This window comes from Nicotiana tomentosiformis, chromosome 5, assembly GCF_000390325.3.
Source record: "Nicotiana tomentosiformis chromosome 5, ASM39032v3, whole genome shotgun sequence".
Classification (NCBI taxonomy): domain Eukaryota; kingdom Viridiplantae; phylum Streptophyta; class Magnoliopsida; order Solanales; family Solanaceae; genus Nicotiana; species Nicotiana tomentosiformis.
In genome coordinates this window covers 91,108,836-91,134,339 of record NC_090816.1, presented here as the reverse complement: position 1 = coordinate 91,134,339, position 25,504 = coordinate 91,108,836, and the positions used below count along the sequence as shown (strand labels likewise).

The 25,504-nt window shown below is 37.4% G+C and overlaps 3 protein-coding genes across 6 annotated transcripts; all 3 read left to right on the top strand.

The window, feature by feature from the left end:
* Positions 1-9,670: 9,670 nt before the first annotated feature.
* On the top strand, positions 9,671-15,371 carry LOC104118814 (F-box/LRR-repeat protein 14). 4 transcript variants are annotated; one of them, XR_691319.4, is made up of 4 exons: positions 9,679-9,912; positions 11,030-12,509; positions 14,261-14,330; positions 14,411-15,371. XR_691319.4 is itself a non-coding variant. In XM_033652190.2 (3 exons), exon 2 carries the CDS (start codon positions 11,067-11,069, stop codon positions 12,468-12,470), a length of 1,404 nt encoding a protein of 467 aa, XP_033508081.1. In that variant the 5' UTR covers positions 9,679-9,912; positions 11,030-11,066; the 3' UTR covers positions 12,471-12,509; positions 14,261-15,371. The 4 variants fall into 4 exon arrangements, 2 of the variants coding, with proteins under 2 accessions (XP_009628468.1, XP_033508081.1); XR_011407945.1 differs by having other exon boundaries at positions 11,030-12,510; positions 14,270-14,330; XM_033652190.2 differs by having other exon boundaries at positions 14,261-15,371.
* Positions 15,372-16,423: 1,052 nt separating this feature from the next.
* On the top strand, positions 16,424-18,777 carry LOC117273091 (uncharacterized). Its single transcript, XM_033652191.2, has 4 exons — positions 16,424-16,555; positions 17,142-17,195; positions 17,263-17,316; positions 18,109-18,777. Exons 1-4 carry the CDS (start codon positions 16,489-16,491, stop codon positions 18,546-18,548), a joined length of 615 nt encoding a protein of 204 aa, XP_033508082.1. The 5' UTR covers positions 16,424-16,488; the 3' UTR covers positions 18,549-18,777.
* A 6-nt stretch (positions 18,778-18,783) lies between these two features.
* Positions 18,784-24,658, top strand: LOC104118813 (DNA glycosylase/AP lyase ROS1-like). Its single transcript, XM_033652189.2, has 18 exons — positions 18,784-18,898; positions 19,011-19,367; positions 20,475-20,565; positions 20,708-21,185; positions 21,259-21,338; positions 21,649-21,733; positions 21,821-21,912; positions 21,997-22,065; positions 22,181-22,217; positions 22,299-22,381; positions 22,494-22,919; positions 23,096-23,132; positions 23,221-23,278; positions 23,422-23,597; positions 23,723-23,788; positions 23,926-24,040; positions 24,122-24,160; positions 24,374-24,658. The coding sequence occupies exons 1-18, from the start codon at positions 18,892-18,894 to the stop codon at positions 24,490-24,492; spliced, it is 2,415 nt and encodes an 804-aa protein (XP_033508080.1). The 5' UTR covers positions 18,784-18,891; the 3' UTR covers positions 24,493-24,658.
* The last annotated feature ends 846 nt before the right edge of the window (positions 24,659-25,504 follow it).

The window sequence follows — 25,504 nt, the reverse complement described above, 5'->3', positions numbered from 1 at the left end:
GGGCATCAAATTTATGCTTGCCCCTAAACCACACAATGCTTTAGCAAAAACATAACTCCCTATTGTGCATGGGATTGTGAAACTCCCTGGGTCTGACAACTTCTCAGCTATGGGTCTCGTCACGACAGCACTACATGTGTGGGTTAGCGTAACAGTGGCCAAGTCTTAGAAGTCAAACTTGCGAGACATCAAATCCTTCATCATTTTGTTATACCCAGGCATCTCCCTCAAGGAGCCAATCAGTGGAATGTTCACCTGGATTTGTTTCAACATCTCCATGAATTTCTTATACTGCTTACCCTTCTGATATTTTGTCAATCTTTGTGGGAATGGTGTTGGAGGTCTCTTCCTTCCTGTGATTTGAGTTTTATCCTGCTAGGGCACTGCTTCTACTGTCATTTCTTGCACTACCTCAGTCTCCTTCGCAACCTCTTTTTCCTTGCTTGTGCTCTCTTGTGCATGTTGTATCATTACCTCAGTTAACCCTGTTGAATCATCTACCACAATGGGTACTGGCACAAGTGTTTCAGTTGGTCGACTTTCACGAGCAATTTCTTACTCTAGATATAGGTCTCTACTATTTCTTAGACTCACTGCCATAAGCTGCTTCGGGCCCTGCTCTTTTGATTGACATGGGTGTCCGCAGGTAACGTCCCTTGGGGACGATTATTCAGAGCCATCGATATTTGCCCTAGTTAAATCTCAATGCCTTTGATAGATGAGTCGTGCGATACTACCTTTTCATGCATCTGGTGCGCCTTTTCTTGCATCTGGTGGACCTTTTCTTCCATTTTCCCACTGGCCCCAATGAGTTGTTGCAACATTCCTTTAATTTCAAACAACCCATCATCTTGTCGCACTATCTGTTGTTGTTGAGGCTGTTGATAAGCTGGCTGCTGATTTTGCTGATTGCATCCCTGTTGCCTTTGGTAAGGCACAACTTGACCCTGTGGTCGCATAGCTCCAGGATTGCTGCTATTATTGTACTCATGTTGTGCTGGTCTATATTGCGGATTTTGTTGCCCCCAATTCTGACCACCTTGCCTCTATCCTCCATAGTTGGCCACTTAGTTCATATTTTCCTGATAGTTCTGATTGTCACTTTCCACACTCTACGAGCATACATATGGTTGGTTAATTTATGGTGTGCATAAGCCCCCATTAGTCGCGTCAACTATGTGTACCTGATGCTTCTGGCCTGATTTATCGATCTTTATGGTGAGGATACTCATTTGCATCATCAGAGTGGCCATATTCTCGGCTATGGAGTTGTTTGGGTCCAAAGCCACTGAGTGAATGACATGATTGATCGTAGAGTCTCTTGTCATCCATCCTGAGTTTTAAGCCATTTTATCAAGTAAGATCTTGCATTCTCTGAATGATTTGCTCAAAAATGCTCCACCTGCTGAAACATCAACATTGGCCTTCAAACTGTCTGCCAATTCCATGTAGAACCTCTGCCCCAATATCTGATCTGGAATGCCATGATGTGGATACTTAACCAGCATACCTTTGAACCTCTCCCACGTTTCTTGTTGTGTTTCTGTTGGTCTCTACCAGAAGCCCAATATCTCATCAACTTGTTTGGCAGTCTTATTGGGTGGGTATAATTTGTTCAAAAATTGCTTGACTAATTCCTCCTAAGTAGCGATGGAGTTTATGGGGAGTGAATTGAGCCAAGTCTAAGCCTCTCCCGTCACCGAGAATGGAAACAACAACATCTTTATTGCTTTTGGTGTCATATTTGGTTGCCTTTGCGTGACACATATCGACATGAAATTTTCAGATGCTGTTTGTGATTTGAAATGATTCCGCTTGTATCTGAGGGACTGCAATTACGGTTGCCAGATTTTTGGCGGTGGGTTGTTCCTAATCATACAAGGTTTCTTCTGGCATAAAAGGTGCCACACCCTGATTGTTCGGGTCATTCGCATTATTTCTGTTGTTTGGATTTTCTATTACGTCATCCATGTGTAATTCGATTCATTCTGTTGAGTTCTATTACTGTTTGTCCTTCTTGTTTGCACGATTCAATGCCTTGAAAAGTTCTCAGGATCTGATAATGCTTTGAACAATTCACCAGTTTTTGAGGAGTTTCTAGGCATGCACCTGTAACACCCAAGACTACGAACGTTAGAATTTCAATGTATTTAGTTTAAAATGAAGAAAATTGACTACACTACGAATTCTAGCACTTCTTTAGCTGTAATTAATAACACCATTAATTCTCCGGCAACGACGCCAAAATTTGATCTCGCCCAACTATGCCTTATAAAGAGGACTAAGCGGTCGTTGTAAATATAGACTGGTTAACAAGTACGAAGTCGAATCCCACAAGGAATTAACCTACTAATCACAACTACTAGACTCGCACCAATTTACGCAATCAATCTTTAGAAATATTAAATAACAAATTGGATGTTTACTAACTAAATATCAAGCAATGAAAATACAGTAATTAATAACTAACTACGAACAGGTTGAAGACAAGATTTGGAATGATCTAAGGTTCTGATTTCCCCTATTGTCGGACTCCTTTCCGCTACGTTTCCTATAAATTTGCCTAAGTTTTCTCTACCGATCATGAGTGCTCTGAGTGTCGTAGTTCTCTCTCGAGTAACTACCACAATTTACTAGACATATTCTTCCGAACTACGCTAGCTGGCACTAAGTTACGGCTCACTCGGATCACACCAAGGTTTCGTTATTCCTAATCCCACCTTTAAACCCTCTGTATTGATCCCTCACATACGTTAGGAGTGATGTTGTTCAACAACTACCTCAATATGCACCCTCTTGCGAGTAATACACACTAAATAAGCACAGTCGATTGAGAGCTCTTCAACCAACCACAATATAAACGTAGTTGAACAAATAGAGAAAAAGCTACGGCAAATCTATATTAAACGTAACAGGAAAATCATCCTCCAATAGGTTCCATCAAAACCCTAGATTAGAAGTTTAGCTACTCATACTTATAGTAATAATTTTTTAAGTATTTTGCATAATTAAATTACAAAGAAAAGATGAAGGAATATAGAACTCGATGATTCTTTCCCCCCCAAAAGTTGTTCCACGAGCTATTCTTGCCTCCGGTCACAAGAACTCCTTCAAAAATGTTATTTAATGCCCATTTATATGTGTAGGATAAGACCTAAATGACATAGCCCAAGTCCAAGTCCAACAAGGAGACGAAATAAGCCTTCAAAATCCGGTTCAGGCTCGCTATGGACTGTGCCTCGTGAGGTGAAACGCAAGATGTATCTCGCCTCAGACTGTGCGGCGCGAGACATTTCGCACACGCAACCTCGCCCTACCCCTCGCATCGCGCGCTTCCACGCGAGCTCAATGGCTCGCCTCGCCTGCTCTAATGCGAGCCTCTGGGCTTGCTTCGCCTGCTGCTTCATTTTTCCGCTGCTCAATCCTTTCTTTCTTCTTTCCTACTGTTTTCGAGCATGATTTATACTTTAAATACTCCTTTTACTCTAATTTCATCTCCAATGTACCTACACATAAAATAGACTCCATTACGCGCAAATAAAGTATAATTTAGAATTAAGGCACCTAAAATGTAAGTAAATCATGTACTAAAATATAAAATTATAGCCAAACATCACTACCCCACACTTAAACGTTGCTCATCCTCGAGCAATCAAACTACACTTTATAGATACGACCTTTTTAAGCAATTCTCTTAACTCGTCACACCAAGAACCTTTAAAATATACTAAGCACACAGGTGTAACATCTTCACCTCAAGATTTGACTCACAAATACGATGCATTATTCACCACTCACTCACTTACTCTAACATAGATGACAATGACATTACCTTTCCGTTATGAGTCACGTGCCCTCACCCAACAAAAGAGATTAGTTTCACACAATGAATTTTAAGAATGTAGAAACTCAAGATAGGAAGAATTCACTCGCTCTCAGAAATAACATTCATATGCCACAAAAGATGCACCATAGGCTTGCCCGTAGTGTAATAATCTACTAATCGAGCTCATTCAGTCTAGGATCAAGTAGGACTTTAATTGGTTATAATGTAGGTTGCGGGTCGGGTAGGATACATTTGGATATGAGTGACTATACCTCCCTTAAGCACTTTAATACATATACTTTAACACTCAAGCCCATACTTATGTCAAACCAAAACTCCACATTCACATCAATGTATACTACCTCATATTTCTTTAAGCACAATTGCATCACTAGCCAGCGCCATCAAGAAATATTTTTTTCATACAATACAACTATATATATATATTTTTTTTTTCTCTTTTTTTTTTCTTCAATCCAAGTGGCTTTTATTGATATTTGTTTTTCTCCTTATTTCATTTGTTCCAGTCAAAAGCAGAACCACCCCCCACACTTTAACTTTACATAATTCATAACAATTTAAGTGCTCATGGGAGGCGACAAGATTCAAATATATGGTCAATTCAAACAAATGGGCAAGGCTTGTAATGTGGTTACCAAAGAAACAGGATTATAAGCTCAAAGGGGTTAACTAAGTTATATAATATTTAGGCGGGTAAACTATATATATCTGGCTCAACAAAAAAAATGCCTATATCACTTCCTAGAATGAACAAGACTACTATTTCGCTTTGCAAACACACGAGGCAAGTTCTAGACATCAACTGCAATGCACAAAATACAAACAAACCTCACACACATATGGCACATACTCACTTAGGATTGGTTTTATTACGACACTCTAGTCAACGCAGTTAAGCAAATTTAAGAATCTTCGATTTAAGGTACTTATACTAGAGTCAAACACTGAGCCTAAGCGTCACAAATTCCAATATACCTACACATAAAATAGACTCCATTACGCGCAAATAAAGTATAGTTTAACATTAAGCCACCTAAATGTAAGGTAAATCATATAGTAAAATATGAAATTATAGCCAAACATCACCTATATAGGTATTATTCTTTATGTCTTTAAAAGAACGATAATGACACGATATGTGGGACTATCTATTTTGGTTTTATCTTTTTAGTATGAAAATAATTCCTTTTCATTAATAATAATTTATTTCTAAACCTTTAATACCAAATACTTACCTAAGTATTATTTTGTCACCTTATCTTCTTAATGTTGCTCCTAATATTTGTTTGAGGTGTTAGTTTTTAAATTGAAGTCATCTTCTTCCTCTAGCTAAGTTAATATTTTCATTGGTTATTTTTTTTATCAGTGCCCTCACGACACCTTTGGCGGCATGATATTTTCTTATTCACTTGTGTTCTGAATCTAAGGGATGGGTCTTCCCCTTTTTAATAATGACATACTTGGTTAGGTTACCATCTAAGTCTAGATCTCAATTAAATCCTTTTTTTCCTCTTGATTCTTCTGTAAAAATTCTATAAGTTTTTGCTCCATTTTTTTAAATTTATTAGCATAACTTGAACGTCCTTTTTTGTCTTAGTGGAGAATTTGTCTTTAATATATATCATTGTAAAAAAGCTAATACCTTCACCAATATTACACAAAATTTGCACCAAGTAGAATCATATAACTTGATAATACTTATATTTAAACTATTGAACTTTGCATGTTTATCATCGATCATTTTATATTTTTTTTACTATTGTGTGCCTAACTCATTTGACTTTTATTAAGGAAAATAATTTTCTTTACTCCAATAAATATCTTGTATTACTTCTACGGTATTATTTTTGTATGTTGTTTTACCATTGTAGCTATCTTAGTATATGATTTGCTGCCTTGCTAAATAGTACAAGAATAGGGCCAGAGAGGTACGTGGGGACTATGAATCAGACATTTAAAAACCCCTCAAAGGTTTAGAAAATTTATAGAAGCAAATAGGTCATCTAAAGCAATAATGTTATAACTCACGGGTATAAATAAGTGCCAGGTGTGAACGCATGAAATGGAAAATTGAGATGGGCCCATTTTCAGCCAACTTATCGGGAGAAATTTAAAAATAGCTAGATTTACAAGTGATAATTCAAAAATAGCCACAGTTTTAAAAGTAATCGAAATTTAGCCACTTTTCATGTAAAGATAAATCTGAACGAAAACACTGTTCAAAATCCGAAAAATATTCCATCATATTATACTGGAGTTCCTGTATAATATACCGGTCCAGCATAATATGCTAGAAGTTCATACACAGGTGCTCCAATCTCGAGTATATTATGCTGGAACTTTCCGCGTGTTGGAGTTCCAGCATAATATGCTGGAAGTTCATACACATGTGCACTAATCTCTAGTATATTATGATGGACCGATCCGTGATACAGCAAAATAATGGCTATTTTTCAATAACTTTGCAAACACTGGCTATTTTTGAATTATCAGTCCAAAAACTAGCTAGCCCGTGCTATTTTTACCAACTTATCTTGTGTGTACAAGCGATGTTGCTAGCACGTACAATACCTCTAAACCAAATAAATTATGAAATACCATAAATGCCCCTACATAAGCAAGCATGTTGACGGAGAGGTGCTTGCTAACTCCCACTTATAGAATAGTAGAAAGTAAGCATGTGGGTGTACTTATAAAATGATTTTTCAAATTCTTTGTTTCTCATTTTAAATATTTTTTATACACATATATTTGTCACCAATTAAATAATATTTGTAAGTTCATCTAAAAAAGTTTATTTATTTTTTATAATTAACTTTTACTTAAAATAAAAGAATATCAAATGATATAATTACAATGCTTCGATCAAGGAAATTATAGTATAATTGGTTTATGATAAACAAATAGATTATTATAATTACTATACTAATTAATAACTAAAATATATAATTAAACAACTTAATAATTACACGTGATTTCCAAACGGACCTAGGATGTCACGACCCAAAAACCCGTTATAGGTTGTGATGGCGTCCAACATTGCCACTAAGCAAGCCAACGGTGAACTTATACGTTAATTGTTCATTTTATTACTTTCAAAATCATAAATTTTATTAAGTAAAGAAATTTACACATTTAAAATCATGGGTACATACATAATAGGTAATGCATAAAAATAAAAGGTGATAATAATATGCAAATCCGTAAACATCAACTAGAATATCCCAAAATCCGGTGTCACAAGTGCATGAACATTTACTAAGGGGTACAATAATAATACAACATATGTGTGGAATGTACATTAGACATAATAAAGTAAGTAATACGATGGAGACTCTGTGGGTTGCGATACGTAGCCTGAAATGCAACTCACCATAAAGTCTCCTCGGCAGTTATGACTACGTGCCAAGATGACCACCAAATGAACCTATCAGATCCTGCACATTTAGTGCGGAAGTGTAGCATGAGTACGTAAATCAACGCGTACTCAGTAAGTATCTAGCCTAACCCCGGAGAAGTAGTGACGAGGGGTCGACATCGACACATACTAGAGGTCCAATAAAGCAGTATGATAAATCATAAGAAAATATGAAGCACAACAGTAATAATGGGGTAAAACGGTAACTAACATAACCCTCCAACATTTCTTTTGGCAATATAAATCTCTCAAAGGTCATATGTTATCTCAACTGATTAGAAATATCAAATGTAGTCTCAAACTGGTAAGGAATACCACATAAATTTCAGGTCTCAAAAAAGGGGAATCTCATGAATATTCGGATTCTTAGCGATATTACACATGATTATGTCGAGGTCGTACGACCCGATCCAGAGTGGTGTGTACACTGCCGAGGTTCAACCGATGCGAACCAGAGATGCATCTCAATATACTGTCGATGCGTTCGGCCCGATCCACAAGAAATGAAGGAACTTATCGAATTATGGGTCACATGCTTACAATACAGGTACAAGCAAATAAAGTGGATATAACCTTTACCGTTTATCAAATATTTCGCCCAAAACTCAAGGTGATAAGGCTCGACCTAATATATATATTCCTAAATCGATTCCAAATTATAAATTCAATTAATCAAGCTAGCAGATTGGATTCAAATAACTCAAATATACATGATTGAGTCCTAAGTCTACCCGGACATAAACATGCTTTAACTACGTACCGACTCTCGTCACCTCGTGCGTACGAAATACCCACAATTAGTAGCACATAATATTTTTAATACCTACGGGGTAGTTTCCCCCTCACAAAGTTAGACATGAGACTTATCTCACCCCGAAGTTCCAATAATCGGCTCCAAATGCCTCTCTAATACCTCAACCAATGCCCATCGATTTGAAACTAGTCAAACAATGTGCAAATCAATCAAAATATACCCCAACACTCATATTTAATTAATTTATAACAATCCACAACTCAGCTCTAAAACTCAACAAAGTCAACCCTCGGGCACACATGCCCGTATTCCGAAAATTTCGAAGATAAACATTACCCATAACACCTCGAACTCAAATATATAATTTATCCCTAATTCCATGTCCAATTTCGTGGTAAAAATACAAAAAATATAAATTCTAGATTTTCTTCAAAATCTCACAATTTTCACCAATTTCCATGTTCAAATCCATATAAAATTCATGTATTTAACCCACAATATGTAGAAGTCACTTAGCTAATGATGGATGACGAAAAAGCTCCATCAAAAGCGCTCCAAGCTCGGCTTCCATAGAAGATTTGAGATAAAATAAGTCAAAACCCATTTTTAATCTTATACACTGCCCATACGACCTTCATCGCGAACGCGGAAATCCCCTCGCGTTCGTGAAGCACATACAGCTTTAGCTCCCAAACTCATCTACGCGAACGCGAGAAAGGACATGCGAACGTGAAGCTTTACCAGCATGCCCATCGCGAATGCGAAGACCAAGTCAGCCGCTAGGCCAGTTTCTTCATCGCGAATGCGAACATCGAATCATGAACGCGGAGCCTTGCTCCCCAAAGCTCCGCGAACGCATGACCACAGTTGAGAACGCGAAGCACAAAAATCCAGCAGCCATGATCCTTCTTCGTGAACGCAATAACCAATACGTGTTCGCGATGAACAACGCCAGAACCAGCAACAACAACAACAAAACATGGAGAAATGACCCGAAGCCATCTCGAAACACACCCGAGGCCCACGGGACCCCGTCCAATCACACCAACAAATCCCAAAACATAACACGAACTTGCTCGAGGTTTCAAATCACACCAAACAACATCAAAACTACGAATCGACGATCGAAATCTTCTTTCAACTTTCAAACATTCAAACTTCGACGAACGCGTCACATTCATACTTAAACATTCCGGAATGACGCCAAACTTTACGCACAAGTCACAAATCACGATACGAACCTATTCCAAGGCTCAGAACCCCAAACAGACATCGATAACACCAAAGTCCACTTCAAATCAAACTTAGAAAATTCTAAAACCTTTAAAATGCCAACTTTCCATAATAAGCACCGAAATGATCATGGACCACCCGATACTCAACCCGGACATACGCTCAAGTCCGAAATCATCATGCGAACCTATTGGAACCTTCAAATCCCGATTCAGATGTCGTTTACTCAAAAGTCAAATTAAGTCAGATGTTGTTTATTCAAAAGTCAAACCTTAGTGAACTCTTCTAACTTAAATCTTTTGAATTGAGAACTTTTCTTTCGAAATAATTCCCAACTTACCGAAATTGAATTGCGACCACACGTACAACTCATGGAGTAAATGTATAACTCATAAACAATTCCTACTCACGGCCTTGAACCGTGAACGATGTGCTAGATTGGTCCGTCGTTAGCACAAATCACAATATATTTGGATCTTTCCACTTAATTTTTTTTGTGAGAACTCCAGAAAAAGAAAAAAAGAGAGACCCGAGGAGAACTCGGTGAAGTAAGACGGTAAACTGGAGATTTGGTATCCTCAAAATAATAGTATCATATATCCATTTCAGATAGCGATCGGAAAAGAACTGTCAGAATCCCAACTCGGCAAAAGCTCTGCGGTATGCAAGCCTGAATCTATTCAATTGAATGTTTTTTTGGCTTCTTATTTCCGGTCATGTTTTCGGGAAATATATATGAATTCATAATCTTATGAAAATGCGATTAGTATGTATGTTTTTTAATTCAATTCCATCCAATCAATCGAAAGTTCACTCCATTTAACCTCTTCGTTATTTTCTGAAAAATTCACGGTCAGGTTATAATATATGTGATCTGATTTTAAATAAGTTGGTAATTTTCTTAGTTTTTGCGTGAATTACCACGTGGTAATTCGAATATTTGATTGATGCTTGATTGTTTTTGCTTTTGTAATTGAGAGGTTTTTTTTTTTTGAATTGTATGGACTTAGATATTTTGCTTTCTTTTAATTAGTTAAGTTAATCTTAATCTCTCTCTTTATGATGTTAATTGGTTTTATTTTTTGTTTATTCTTAGTTTTAACCATTTTGTTCGTGGTTTTTGTGCCTTTTCTTTTAATGGATTTTGAGGTCTTATTATGTGGTACTGGTATCTTATCTGAATTTCAGAATTTAGTACTTTTCCATCCTTTTTGCTTGAATTAGCTCGGAAAAGTTTGACGTTATGGTCTGAAACTAGCTGGTTGATTCCCTGCATTTTTTTCCCACTACGTAATGAAGAGAGGTTCCCTTTTTTACTCTGGATAACAAGGACTTTAAAACATTTTGCTCCAGGATTCAACAAGTTCAACCTTTGGATATTTTAACATTGAAACCATTGCACATTAGAAATAATGTTTAACACTTGGTGTATATACATATATCGGGTCCAGTTGAACCCGTTGACTATATATCGTAAACAGCCTCTCTGCCCTTCCAGGGTAGGGGTAAGGCTGCGTACATCCTGCCCTCCCCAGTCCTCACCTGTGGAATTACACTGGGTTGTTGTTGCATCACTGTTTTGCGCTTCTTTTCTGTTGGTTCAATTCAGATCTGCCTATTTATGAAGTTAATTAGTGTCTAATAGTGTCCTATGATTCAAGAGAGAGATGTATGGGGGGGGGGGGGGGGTCCCTTTTGTATCTCTTTCTTTAATTTTGCAGGTTGAGTTTTTAGTTTTCTTCCTATCTTTGGTAAAAATATGTTTTATGCATTTCAGGTTGTTACTAGATTGATGAAAAAGAAGTCTAGTCCAGATGGATAATTTACCAGATGAATTACTCTTGGATATTTTGGGAAGGATTAAGAGAACCACTGATAGGAGTTCTGTATCCCTAACTTGCAAACACTTCCACAAATTGGCTAATGGGCTGAGAACATCTATCCGCGTGGGGTGTGGGTTACATCCTGCCTCTGATGCATTAACTGCTCTATGCAACAGATTCTGTAACTTGGAGAAAGTGGAAATTATCTACTCTGGTTGGATGTCCAAGTTAGGGAAGCAGTTGGATGATCACGGCCTTCTCATTCTTTCAAGTCATTGCCCTTCGCTCAAGGACCTCATGTTGAGTTATTGTACTTTCATTACGGATGCTGGTCTGAGTTACTTGGCTTCATGCTCGAAACTTGCATCCTTGAAGTTGAACTTTGCCCCCAGAATTACTGGTTGTGGCATCCTGTCTCTCGTTGTGGGCTGCAAAGGCCTCACTGTGCTTCACCTGATTCGGTGTCTTAATGTCAGTAGTATGGAGTGGCTAGAATATCTTGGAAACCATGAAATGCTTGAAGATTTTTGCATCAAAAATTGTAGGGTGATTGGAGAAGGTGATTTGATTAAGCTAGGGTCTACTTGGAGAAAATTGAAGAGACTGCAATTTGAGGTTGATGCCAACTATAGATACATGAAGCTTTATGACCGTTTGGCAGTTGATCGGTGGCAAAAGCAATGGATCCCATGTGAGAACATGCTTGAACTTAGCTTAGTGAACTGCGTTATCAGCCCCGGGAGAGGGCTTGCATGTGTTATAGGCAAGTGCAAGAATTTGGAAAAGATTCACTTAGACATGTGTGTTGGAGTGAGGGACTGTGACATAGTATGCTTGGCCCAGAAATCAAGCAACCTTCGATCAATCTCTCTCCGGGTTCCATCAGACTTCTCCCTTCCTCTTCTACAAAACAATCCGTTACGGTTAACAGATGAAAGTCTAAAGGCAGTGGCTCAGAACTGCTCTCTGCTTGATACGGTTAGGTTGTCTTTCTCTGACGGGGAGTTCCCCTCATTTTCTTCCTTTACATTAAATGGAATACTAATGTTAATACAAATGTGTCCAATAAGAGAACTTGCTCTTGACCATGTGTATTCTTTTAATGATGTTGGAATGCAAGCTCTTTGTTCGGCACAATATCTCCAAATCCTGGAACTTGTGAGGTGCCAAGAGATCACAGATGAGGGCCTGCAGCTTGCTGGCCAAATTCCTCAATTGTGTATATTAAGGCTGAGGAAGTGTTTGGGAGTAGCTGATGATGGGTTAAAGCCTCTTGTCGGATCTTACAAGTTAGAGTTGTTGGTTGTGGAGGATTGTCCACAGATATCAGAAAGGGGTGTTCAAGGAGCTGCAAAGACAGTCTCCTTCAAACAAGATTTGTCATGGATGTACTAAGTTTTCCCATTTGTAAATATTTTTCCAGATGTTGTACAGGTTAGGTTATTGTGTCTGTTCGACCTTTTGTACAGTCACTCGTTTCATTTTGTTCAATAACTATTCTGTAATCTGCATCACGAAGTTCGATTTGTCCACATGTTGCATAATAAATGTTAATCTGAGGTTCTGTGCCATTCCCTGTGAAGCAGCTTGTCACTACTTTCTACTATTATTTGTGTATCTTGTTGCATATTGATGGTCCCCTACTTGTGCTCATCCTATAACATGTTTGGTATGAAATTGATAACGGCAAGAGTCTCCAGAATGAGCATTAATGATGAAAGTTGCTTTCAGATGATTATCTACCTGTTTTTAGATTTTTCTTTTGATCAGTATCAACCTATTTTTGGATTAGTTGATTGCTAATAGATTCATTACATGGATGGAAAAGAAAGGAAAGAAAATATAAGATAAACAATTCATTCATTCCAATCCCATCTTTTAGATATACATGGTAAGAACAATGGATATATGGATGAAATATTTACATGATTTAACTAATTTCCCCTATTTAGTGTCCTCTTTACCCAACATTTTACTGCATAGGTTCCAACTCCATCTAAAGGCACTTGTTTCCCATTCATTTGGATGTGCTTTTTCGGTCAAAATGGTTTTTTATTTTGACTAAATGAAGTTATGCGTACATAACTTGAGATTCCCCTTGCTAAAGCTGATTCTAAACACTGGACACCCCTGGATTATTCTAAGGAAATTGCTGTAGTACGCCCCCCACCCCAACCCCCCCAAAAAAAAAAAAAAAAAAAACCAACTTGTAAAACTGTCTTCTGGCTTTCAGCATGCTCTCCCCTCCTGTCAGTCTTTGTGTTCATCTTTCATTTATATTCCATTGTACCTGGAGTGCTGCTATGCAATCCAGGACAACAAACAGTTTTGCGCTGGTAAGGGGGTATTCTTGGGCTGCCCGACATATATGTTGAAGCAAGGAGAATCTCTTTTCTACTTTGTGTGTGAGTGGGGGTCCTTAAGTTTGATTGACTGATACTAAACTTGCAGATTTTGTGCACTCTGGTCTCAATGTTGGATCTTGCAAATTTTGTAGTGGTCTAAACCTTGGAATCGTTCTATTTTCTAGAATTGCTTGATTTCTCTTACAGTGTTATCAGTCATGTAAATGCTTTGTGTTAAGGAGTCGTGATTTGATGATTCCTCGATGCTCTTCTGGAAAGAATGATGACGGGAAGGGGTATTGGAAAGCTTCTTTCGCCTCTGACATAACACTACAGAAACAAAAAAATAGCAACTGTGGTTTGGGTGCCTCTTCACTGCAAGAGTATATCTTGCGTGAAGATTTATGGTGTCTGTTTTTTTTTTTAGCATAAATGGTTATATGAATTGGCTCATTTATAGTAGTATAAAGAATGTCTAAAGTAACTATACTTCAATTTGCTTGAATTGATGGTTAAGAATCATAAAGGTTTGGTCGCTTGACTAACATAAGATGATATAGACTTATTCCAATTATGCCTTGCTATTTCTTTGCATTGATATTTTTTGGACCAATGTTGCATCTTTCCAGTTAGAAAAAGATATAACATTCCTTCTTACATTCAGATTCCTAAGGAAGGAAAGATATATTCAGCGAATGAAGTTTATGCCGACAAGTGTATATTTAGATGTCTTTGCATTCTTCTAAGAAAGATTCTGGTTTATTAGTATGTTATAAATGTTTCTTTGCTTCACTACATTATCGATGAGTTCCATGCTTCAGGCTTATGGTACTGTCTAAGTTTTGTACGGGGAAAGGAAAGTGCTTAACATGGAGGAAGAGAATGATGATAGCCAATGGAGCTGCTAAAGGTAAGTTTCAGTGCCTCTATGGCTGATCAATTAAAGATGACAAGACAATTTTGATACATGTTCCCCTTGCTATCCCACAGAAGCTGCATAACAGAATCAAAGCAACTATTAATACTTCGTGACATAAAACCAAGAAGCATGTTGGTAGGAGAAGGATTTGTAGCCAAGGTCTCAGGATTCGGATCTATAGAATCAAGTGCTTGGAAATATCATATGTTAGCACTCAAATAGATGGCCATTTGAGTCTTCCTACTGGCGTATACAGCTACGGTGTTATGCAACTGTTGATTGTTGCTGCTAGATGAGAAATATAGGAAGTTAATATTATCATTTGGTTGGGCAAGGAGAGTCAATATGAAATAGCATTCTATTTCAATATGATCCATTTCCTCTACCTGCAAAAATCTTAGTGATTGATGTTATAGGCATGGATGCAAATATTCCTTTAGGCATATGGAGAAAACACACAAAAATATTTTCGCCATCATGGTTTGCAACCGTACCATTCATTGGAATGCTCAGGAAATCTGTGTTAATGCCTATAACAGCCATGACATTTACCATAGCTGCATCTGTTCTTGGGACAAGTCATAGGCTCTAGGGCTGAACGATATAGGCTGAAAGCCGTTGCAAGTAAAAAATTGATTCTTACCGAAAACTCAACTCCTGCAAACGGTCAACTCGTGGTTAATGGAGATAGAGGTGGAAACTGCAGTGAGACTGTTGATTGGAGCAAAGGTCCTCTGCAGATTGCTGGTCCCTCTTCAACAACCAGTGTATTTATCTGATGTTTGGTATCTTTGATGTTGTAATGATATGTTTCATGAGGTCGCATTCGATCTATTTGTTCTTTATATTTCTTTCTATCAGCATACAACATTCGGCAATTGAAAATGAGGGACGGGATGAGCATTGTTTCTTGTTTAGGGACAGTTGATATATTCATGAAATTTGGGAGAGTATTTTCTGTAGCAGAATACGCCAAAAGAGATTTTCTATTCAAGCTTTGATCTGAATGTGTACGTTTCTGTGTTTTGACAATACCTTGTTTTTCCTGTGTTACGCATTGCTCTTAATTGACAGAGCAGATGATTGTCACCTTCGTGATGATATTGCTACTGGGAAAATATAGCTCTTTTCAAGAATATACAGGCAATATATGAAATAGGTGGAGCCTAGAAAAATGGAAAAGAAAAAAGTTCGACCGTGAAAACAGAAACTGTGATTTTAAAAAGGGAAAAGAGGTAATATTTACCCCTGGAAAAGAGTTAAATTTGCTTTGATCCTGTTCAACAACAACAACATACCCACAAGTGAGATTTGGGGAAGATAGAGTATACGCAGATCTTATCCTGACTTTAGTAAGGCAGAGAAGCTGTTTTCGGTAGACCCTCGTTAAGTAATTTTAACTTTATTAAACTTTTGGTTTAACATTTCTCCGTTAAGAGAAACCGAGTAAGTCTTGACTGCCCTTGATCTTTGACGGAGCTTCGACTTGAGGGTAACTCCATAATAAAAAATTGAGAGGTAAAATTGAATCTTTCGAAAAAATTGGACGGGTGAAGTCACAGATTTCACGCTGGAATTTCTTTAATGCAAGAGTAAAAGGAGATGATTTATTAACGATAAGAATATAGAAGGATCAGAAGTGTAACTAAGAACAAAATTAAGGGAGTAATTTCGAATAGTATATATGCAAAATTCGGACTTTTTTCCTTAAAAAAAGTGACAAATGAAAGAGAAACTAAAGTTACCTCAGGTGAAATGTTTTGTTCAAATAAGCAAACATAAAACATGTGGCATTGCTCGAAAATTTGATAGTTGCCATTCACTTTATTTAGTTTAGTGAGTAGTAATTACACGTGGCAATAGATTGAAAAGCAAACACTCGACTATATATACTTTGGATTTTGTCATCTTCAAGTTGTATTCTCCCACTTTGGTTAAGAGCTCTCTGTTTTCAAGAGTCAGTAAACAGTAAATTCTTGTGCAGTTTGGGGTTGGGGTATTATTCTTGAATTGTCTCATGCATGCATGCTTTTTATGGCCACACTCCGTATACAAACATTGTTTCTCACATTATATTCTTTCTTTTGGTCCTGTCAATCGTTTCTAATTCCTCTGCTTCCCTTTTTTTCTCTTTAATACTCACAGAAAGATGCAAATGGGAGGGGGTTCAAAGGGAGATCCCAACACCCCAGTAAGGCTAGAGGCTGACTCCCACAGTAAGCATATTTATTACTTCTACTAGCTACTAGTACAAGTATTTTTATCATAGCGTCTTTACTTTTGTATTTTTCAAACTTGTTTTGGAAATAATTTTCTTAGCTGAGGGTGTACCGGAAACAACCTTGTAGGAGTAAGGTGCGGACACTCTACTCTCCCAGACCCCACTTGTGGGATCGCACGGAGTATGTTGTTGTTACTAGCTACTAGTACTTAATTATGGAGTTATATTATTCAATTCAAAAATTAGACATATACATGCAATAACACTATTACTGTTCAAATTTATGTAGTTACAAATCACATGCATAGAATAAATTTCTGTTGAGTTACAATATCCTTTTCCGGAAAATTCTTTACCATAAATGATGAGTTTTGAGCACAAAATGAGCGGTAAATTGATGAATTCAGCACTGCTTATTGTTTACATACTATGTGACTGGATTATCTAAGGCCTAAAAATAATGTACTCCTATATCATACTCTTGATTGGTTGCAGAATTGTAGTCTCCCAATTCATGCATTTGGGGTAATTGTTGTATTACTGGGATTTCATCTATATACTAAGGGGTCTTTTTTCCGCAGATTATTATTCGCTTCGACCACGGAAAAGAAAGGAGATATTTAGCTCGGGAGCAGGTGATTAATCTAATAAAGGTTCTGTAGTTTTGGGATCACTCAGCTGAAAGCATTTGTTTTTTGACAGATAAATATTCTCTTCGTCCAAGGAAAATAAAGCACAGGTTTAGCATGGGAGCAGGTAATGAATTCAATTGCACATTGTTAGTTGAAGAGTGGGACAAGTTTTTCACTATGGGGATAAATCAACATGATCTATACAATTACTACCTTTTTATTAAAACCATATTTTGCTTTGGTCAAAGAAAGGAAAGATTCAGACAAGGAAAAGTTTAAGTTAAACAATGCCTCCATATTTTTGAAAATTTGCAAAAAGTTTTATGCTTTTTACATGCTTGTTACAAAGGTGAATGCTAGTGGACTATGCATATGTGTGGTATGTTTTATGGCAGAATATAGGGATCAAGAAAAATTTGATTGAATTCAAGAAACTTTACATAGTTACAGTTGTGGTTATTTTACAACTCCTATTTTATATTAGGGTAGGCTGGCTACATCATACCCCTTGGGGTATGTTCCTTCCCCCGGACTCTGCGTAAATGCGGGATGCTTTGTCCACGCAATACTACACTTAAATCTCTTTTAACTTCAACATCCAATTTTACATTTTGGGACAAAATACTTTAGGTCATGCATGCAGTACTTTATCTTCTGTCATGCGCATAAAATGGATTCGTGGGAAGCATGAGAAGTCCTTTGTTTGTATAGAACACACAAAAGATGTATTCATGGTTTTGTGATTTCTCAATAACCATGTCCCCTTCATATTTACTAAATAAACCAAGTCAACTATTTTTGTGCTTGATAATTATCTCAAGATTGAGCTTGTACCATGTGATATCTATAATTGTTTCTATTGGAGATTTAGAATTGATGCCACTTTCCAGGATATTACTAAATTATGTTTTAGCAGACGATGAAGAAAAAGACGAATACGAAGGCTTGAAATTTAACAAGACGCTGGGGCAAAGAGCCGAAACTAAGAATTACAAGCCAAAAGTAGTGCTTGAAGATAATCTTGTTAAGACCTTTAGCCCTGAGACACCGAAATGTGCTACCGAAAGAGTAAGAGAAGAGTTATTGGGAGATGAAGAACCCTTGGAAAGATCCTGTAAGCGAGCTTTGGGTTTTGATTCTGGGAATATTGAGAAAGATGATCTAGTTGCTGAAGCTGTTAATAGCCCTGTTTATGCGATCCAAACTGCTGATAGTTTCCCATGCAGTCAAACTTTTTCGGGGGATCCAAGCTCCTCAAAGAAGCTTGGTCCATCGTCGGTTCCTTCCAAGATTCTCCGGGCAAAACTTTTCCCTTATTTCTTCGCTGTCAATCCTGCAAATGTTGTTTCACTATAATCTCTTCCGTTTCTGATCCGAAGAGTTCTACTATTATTTGTTGCAGGTTTACCATAGAAGATATGAGAAGAATCAGAGACACAATAAATGCATAAAAGTTCAGCCATTCTTTCAGGGGCATAACAAGCCTCTCCAGGCAAAAGCTTGCCCTCTATTTCTTCAACTGTTATTACTACAAAAGTTGTTTCACTGTCGTTTCTAACCCGAAGTATGCTACTACTATTCATTGCAGCTGTACCATAGAAGATTTAAGAAGAAGAATCAGAGACATAACAAGTGCATAAAAGTTCGCCCATTCTTTCAAGAAACGCGAAACAAGAAGCGGAAAGCATCAATATGTACTATGAAAGGTAACGAAGACGGTGGTTTGCCGTGGTTATACAAATTCCTTGGATTCATAATATGTGTGGCATGCCATTTAACAAGCAATTCTATATTTCCTTTGATGTAATTTTTTTACAGGTATAGAGGACAGCCAAACCAGCCTTTCAAATCTCAAAAAACCAAAGCTTCAAGTACCTAACAGTGAAAGTGGAACGATAGTGAAACGTAGTAAGAATTCTCAAACACATCACAAGCAGCAAGATGCACTAGTCCCAATCAATGAAACACCTAGTTACACAGACAAAATGATCTTAAGAACAAAAGTAGTCCTCGATGAGGAGACAATACGAGAGTGGAAATTGCTGATGCAACAACCGGAAGAAGAAGGCTGCGGATCAGCGGAATCTGATAAGTGTAAGAAAACGTGGGAAACAGAGAGGGAATTGTTCCGCGGACGAGTGGCATCATTTGTTTCTCGCATGCATCTTATCCAAGGTATTAGATTATGCTTCTATTTTTATGCTTCTTTTTTTTAAATCACGGTATCAAAATGTGATAATCTAATTTCCTATATGCAACTCTGAAAGATAGAAATTTGTTCAGCATAAATGAAGCAATAGCCTTTATTTAATTCCAGAAATTTCAAGTCTAGAATTCAGAAACATCATCGGAAATTGCATGAACTTGCACGTGTCTGTAAAGTGGAGTCGCAGCATTGCCAGGGCATAATTTTAAAATTATTGAAAAATCACTTTAGCAGGCCAAATTCAAGCAGACAAACTGCTGCTAACTGTTTGTAATGTGCAACTTGATGAAATACTTGTCTCAGAACATCACCAAAGCTAAACTCTATCACCTAAGATGAAAACACTATACTCATTAACGGCTCCACCTTTTGAAGTATCAAAATGCGAGTTTATGCATCACATGTTATGAATACAAATTCAGATGTTTCAGGGCAGTGGCAGAACCAGAATTTTCACTGATGGAATTCAAAATATACGGTATATACCTAACAATTAACTTTGACCTTATATATGCAGTTTAATTTCTAAGCGAAGGGGGTGCAGATGAACCTCCTCACACCCCCTAGCTCCGCCCATGTTACAGGGTGATTTCTCTTGGGGAGAGTCAAACTATGGCTTTGATTGTAATCTTTTCTGATCTGTAGTGTTGACAAGAGTGGGTTGCTCTAGTGGTGAGCACCCTCCACTTCTAATCAAGAGGCTGTGAGTTCGAGTCACCCCAAGAGCAAGGTGGGGAGTTCTTGGAGGGAGGGAGCCGAGGGTCTATCAGAAACAGCCTCTCTACCCCAGGGTAGGGGTAAGGTCTGCGTACACACTACCCTCCCCATACCCCACTAGTGGGATTATACTGGGTTGTTGTTGTTGTAGTGTTAGCCTATAAAGAAAACATGATAAGAACTTGAGAAATGTAAATTTTTAGATGTTAAAGAATGGAATCCACAACTGGAATATTTCACATTATCCTAAAGAAGGTTTACCACTTCTTCTCTCTAATCATCATATAAAGAGAATGTGAAGTCGGTGTCAAAATTAGGTACAGGAAGACATAACTGGGTGCTGCTTATATATTTTACAGGTGATAGACAATTCTCACAGTGGAAAGGTTCAATTGTAGATTCTGTGGCTGGGGTATTTCTGGCTCAAAATGTGGCCGACAACTTGTCAAGGTAAATTAATTTTGTAGTTTGCAATGAACTTTCCACAATGAATTCTTATTGTGTCCATTTTTCCACACAAAAAACAAAGGAAAAAAAGGAGAGAAAATCTGAATAGTGTTCTCTTTAATTGTCTGTGCTGATGCATTTGCAGCTCTGCTTTCATGTCCCTTGCTGCTGAATATCCTTATAATTCAACCTCTGCTGAAAATGTTACAACGAAAGCAGAAAGTGCACTGATGTCAGAAAAAGCTACTGAAAATATTTTATCATGTCAATCCCACAATGCAAAAGCAAAGATCAAGCTGGAGAAATCATCAAAAGGAAGTGCTATTACTTTGAGACAGTGGATAAACCGGAGAAAAGTATTGAATCGGTGGAAGAGGAAAAAAGAGGACATAGGAGATCAACAAGCTGAACCAGTTTTAAGAAGGAAAAATGAAGACTTGACAAGTGTAGCCATTAAATGGGATAACATACTGAAGTCATCTGCCTTTGTTAATCCCAAAGAGAGAAGTGATAACACATTAGATGCGATAGATTGGCATGCGGTTCGTGCAGCAACAGTGGATGAGATATCGAGAGCTATCATGCTGAGGGGAATGGACAAAAAACTTGCACTAAGAATTAAGGTAAAACAATGTTGTATATAGTCAGTATGCACTTCTTTTAAGGCATGAAAACTGAAATGCTCAATTCATACAGAATTTTATCAACCGCCTGATGCTGGAACAAGGGAAAGTGGACCTAGAATGGCTACGTGAAGTTCAACTAGAAAAGGCAAAGTAATTTCTGCACCTTCTTTTATATGAAATCGACAAAACCTAGATAGTTGGTGAGATAGGCAATGCCAGGGTCGGAGTCACAAGCCTGCGTACGGGTTCGGTAGAACCAGTAGCTTTGGCTCTGCGCCTGTATTTTTGGTTAAAAATTTCATTAAATACGTATAAATAATTTATCCAGAATCTAGTAACCTTTTCTGAAATCCAGAACCCATAAACTCAAAATCCTAGCCCGGCCTGTGGGCAATCCAGAAGTTAACTGAGCTTTGAAAGTGTACTTCAAGAAGTGATGATAGAGCTTTGTTTGTTGCAGAGAATACTTGCTGAGCATTTATGGTTTGGGACTGAAAAGTGTAGAATGCATAAGATTGCTCACTCTCCAACAGCAAGCCTTCCCCGTAAGTTTATATTATAAACGTGTGGAAACACCTGTTAATGTGGGTCTGAAAGCTTTTTATCGTTAACACCCTTTATTATTTGATAAGGTTGACACAAATGTAGGACGAGTACTCGTGCGACTGGGTTGGGTACCTATTCAACCACTTCCACGAGGACAAGAGATGCATCTTTTAAAAATGTAAAAATTTGGATTTAGCAATTGGAGCTGTCAAAATTTCATATTGTAAGTTTTTCTCCTTGTTCCTGATATGTCATGCTTTAGGTACCCGAATGTGAAAGATGTTCACAAGTATCTCTGGCCACGGTTATGCACAATTGATTATTTAACACTGTAAGGATCGACTTGCAAAAAGCTCATCTTTAGACTTACAAATATATAATGATTGATTTATTCCAGCAGAAATATTAGTGAAAGTCATTCTGTATTCCTTTGTGATTGCTTGTAGGTATGAATTTCATCATCAGATGATTACCTTCGGAAAGGTTAACTGTCATTAATCTTAAATTGTGTTTTTTTTTTCTTTAATGAATAGGACTTTGGGACTGTAATTTGGTGCCTTACAGGTATTCTGTACGAAATCAAGCCCAAATTGTAACGCATGTCCGATGAAAGCAGAGTGTAAACACTTTGCAAGTGCTTTTACAAGGTTTGCTCTTTCCGCATTGCCTTGATTATTAACCATACATTATATCTCCCTATCATTGATGCTTCTAAATATTTTTCAGACAAACTTAACATAATTTGAACATTGATTGCAGTGCAAGAGTATGCCTGCCGGGACCAGGGGAAAGGAGCTTTGCAAATACAGATACTACTTTAGCACCTGTAGACAGTGTGGCCGACGGTATTTCTGTTCTCAATCAAACAGCAATTGTTCCTTTATTGGGGGAAGCCTCAAGTTCAGAACATTTGATTGGAGATCACCGGAATGAGCTTATTACCTATCCAGCACTTGAATGTATTGGAGAAACAGAAATTGAAGATCAATATGCCAGTGACATACCTAGAATAACATTTGATGGCAAGGCATTCGTGGAAAATTTATTACGCTACATATATGAGACTGATCTCTCGATAAAGGACACTGATATGTCTAAGGCTTTGGTCATTGCCACTCAAGAAGCAGCATCTATCCCTTTGCCTAAATGGAGGAATATAAGTCGGTTAAGGACGGAGCACCAAGTGTAAGTATGTAATAAGTTTTCATTTATTTTTGCCATTTGATTGACCTTACTTGGGAAAGCTATGCGACACTGTAAGCTGAATCTGTAATAAAGAGGATGTGGTTTCCCAGAATTCTATGCAATGCTGAAGTGTTTAACTAAGATGCTCATAAACTTTTTTTTTCTCTGTGCTGCAGCTATGAACTTCCAGATTCACATCCACTGTTAGAAGGGGTAAGTTAAGTTACCAACATAAAAGAATGATTGTAAGCATGCCTTGTGATTTGGTTAAGTTTTGACTAAATTCAGCATGCAAATGCAGCTAGAGCAACTAGAACCTGAAGACCCGTGCCCGTATCTACTAGCAATAAGGATACCAGGTCATTGCTTCCTGAAAAGTTATGATATTGGGAATTACTTGAATGAACTAAGTTTCTAGAAAATTATGCTGGAAAAGCACAATGACCTCACACTTATAATTCAAGAACCCTATTGTTAATAGCACGTGATCTACTTGGTACAGGAAATGCGGCTTCCGCAGAACCTCCAAAAGAGAAGTGTGAATCCTGTAATTCCGATGAAACTCTAAACAAAGTTGAGAAGTGTGGATCCTGTAATTCTGATGAAACTCAAAACAAGGTCGCTGTGTTAAATAATGAACCAGGAGACAATATCGAGACAGTTCGTGGGACACTTCTGGTGAGATAAACTTAGCACTTAATTATTACTATACCCATGGTTGGGAAAATTTAACCTTCTAATTTCTTTGCAGACTTTTGGCATTTATTTATCCATTAAAAACTAACTCCTAAGGCCATCTTCAGATTCCGTGTCGAACAGCAAACAGAGGAAGATTTCCACTCAACGGAACATACTTCCAAGTAAATGAGGTGAACTTTGCCCTCTCTCCTTGTTAATCTCATGATAATATAGAGTCATATTGTGGTAAATAATATACTCATTAATGCGACCATTCCATGCATGTCACATTTAATTTCATTGTGAAATAACAAAGTGATTTATGCAGGTTTTTGCAGATGAAGAATCCACTAAACAGCCAATTGATGTTCCGAGGGCATGGATATGGAATTTGCGGAGAACGACCCTATATTGTGGCACCTCCATCAGAGCAATATTTAGAGGTAGAGACACAATAGCCGTTAAATAGTCGAAAATGCCATAAATTGGAAACTTCTCTTACAATATGTCTTATGTGAAATCAGGGATGTCAACAGAGGAAGTACAAAATTGCTTTTGGAGAGGTATGAAGTGATTTCTTTCATAAATAAACAATGTCAACATTCTTACACGAACAAGGTCTGAACTAGTGGTACTTTTGATATGGTATATGACATGGTGAAAAGGTGTATAGTAGTTTGTGAGATGTAATTTTGCTGTAAAATCTAGGTAAATCAATGTTATGTTTTTTAGTACAACCTAAAAACAATTTCACTAACTTTTGTTAAGTGTTGCAGGATATGTATGTCTGAGAGGATTTAACCGAAAAACACGAAAACCTGGACCTCTTCCCCTTGACCTTCATCGTCCAATAAGCAAACCAGGAAAACTGAAGAGTGAAGGAAAAAGAGAATAAAATTGTGACAACACCACCTTATTAAACATTTTGCTTATGTCCAGACTGTTGAATTATGATCACCACGTTTTTTGTGTCTTCTCTCCATGTTCAATCATGTAATTAATCAAGCTAACTTTGATGCAAAATTAAATTTATGGCTAAGCCAAGCATTCTTTTTTACTCAGTCTCGGCGCAGCTTTTGTGAACTGAACTTGAGTTGATTGCTAATATAATTCATTAAAAAACTGGAAAATAAAAGATGAGATGAACAATTCGTTGATTTCAAATCCATCTTTCAGATATAACTGTCACGACCCAAATTCCCTCCGTAATATGTCGTGATGATACCTAATCTCTAAAATTAAGGTAAGCCTATCAATACGGAATAATAATAAATTTCTGAAATAAATGAATTACAATTCAAACAGTTTCAACTCCCAAAACCCGGTAGAAATAAGTCACAAGCTTCTAAAAATTTATTCTCTATGTCTCTCTACATCAGAGTGTAAAGCAAATAAGGAAGACAACATAGTAAGATAGAAGGGGACTCCGGAGTCTGCGGACGCTGACAGATATACCTCGAAATCTCCTCGTACAACTAGTTTACTGATGCCTGGTTTGATAAGATGTACCTGGATCTGCACAAAAAGATGTGCAGAAGCGTAGTATGAGTACACCACAGCGGTACCCAGTAAGTGCCAAGTCTAACCTCGGTAGAGTAGTGACGAGGTCAGGTCAGGCCCTACTGGAGAATAAATAATGGCATGGTAAAATGTTTAAACAATATTATAAGATAAAATGACAATGGAAATGAATCAAGTAGTATGTCACATTTAATTACACCAAATAATGGCAAATAAATACCTCGTGGAAACAAAACAGAATTCTTTTCAATTTTAAGAAAATCACAACAATAATCAAATGCAACTGTGGCCATAAATCAATATCAACAAGGGCACTCCCGAGGTACCGCCTCGAAGTCCCAAATCATAAACAAATTCAAAATATCTCATTTCCTTATCTCACCGCG

Excerpts from the sequence above, each read along its gene's own strand:
- LOC104118814 (XM_033652190.2), top strand. The coding sequence starts at position 11,067 with ATGGATAATTTACCAGATGAATTACTCTTGGATATTTTGGGAAGGATT.
- LOC117273091 (XM_033652191.2), top strand. The coding sequence starts at position 16,489 with ATGCAAATGGGAGGGGGTTCAAAGGGAGATCCCAACACCCCAGTAAGG. Across the intron at positions 16,556-17,141 it reads GCTAGAGGCTGACTCCCACA|ATTATTATTCGCTTCGACCA; the intron begins GTAAGCATATTT and ends TTTTTTCCGCAG. Across the intron at positions 17,196-17,262 it reads GATATTTAGCTCGGGAGCAG|ATAAATATTCTCTTCGTCCA; the intron begins GTGATTAATCTA and ends GTTTTTTGACAG.
- LOC104118813 (XM_033652189.2), top strand. Across the intron at positions 22,218-22,298 it reads AGATGATTACCTTCGGAAAG|GTATTCTGTACGAAATCAAG; the intron begins GTTAACTGTCAT and ends GGTGCCTTACAG. Across the intron at positions 23,789-23,925 it reads CATACTTCCAAGTAAATGAG|GTTTTTGCAGATGAAGAATC; the intron begins GTGAACTTTGCC and ends TGATTTATGCAG.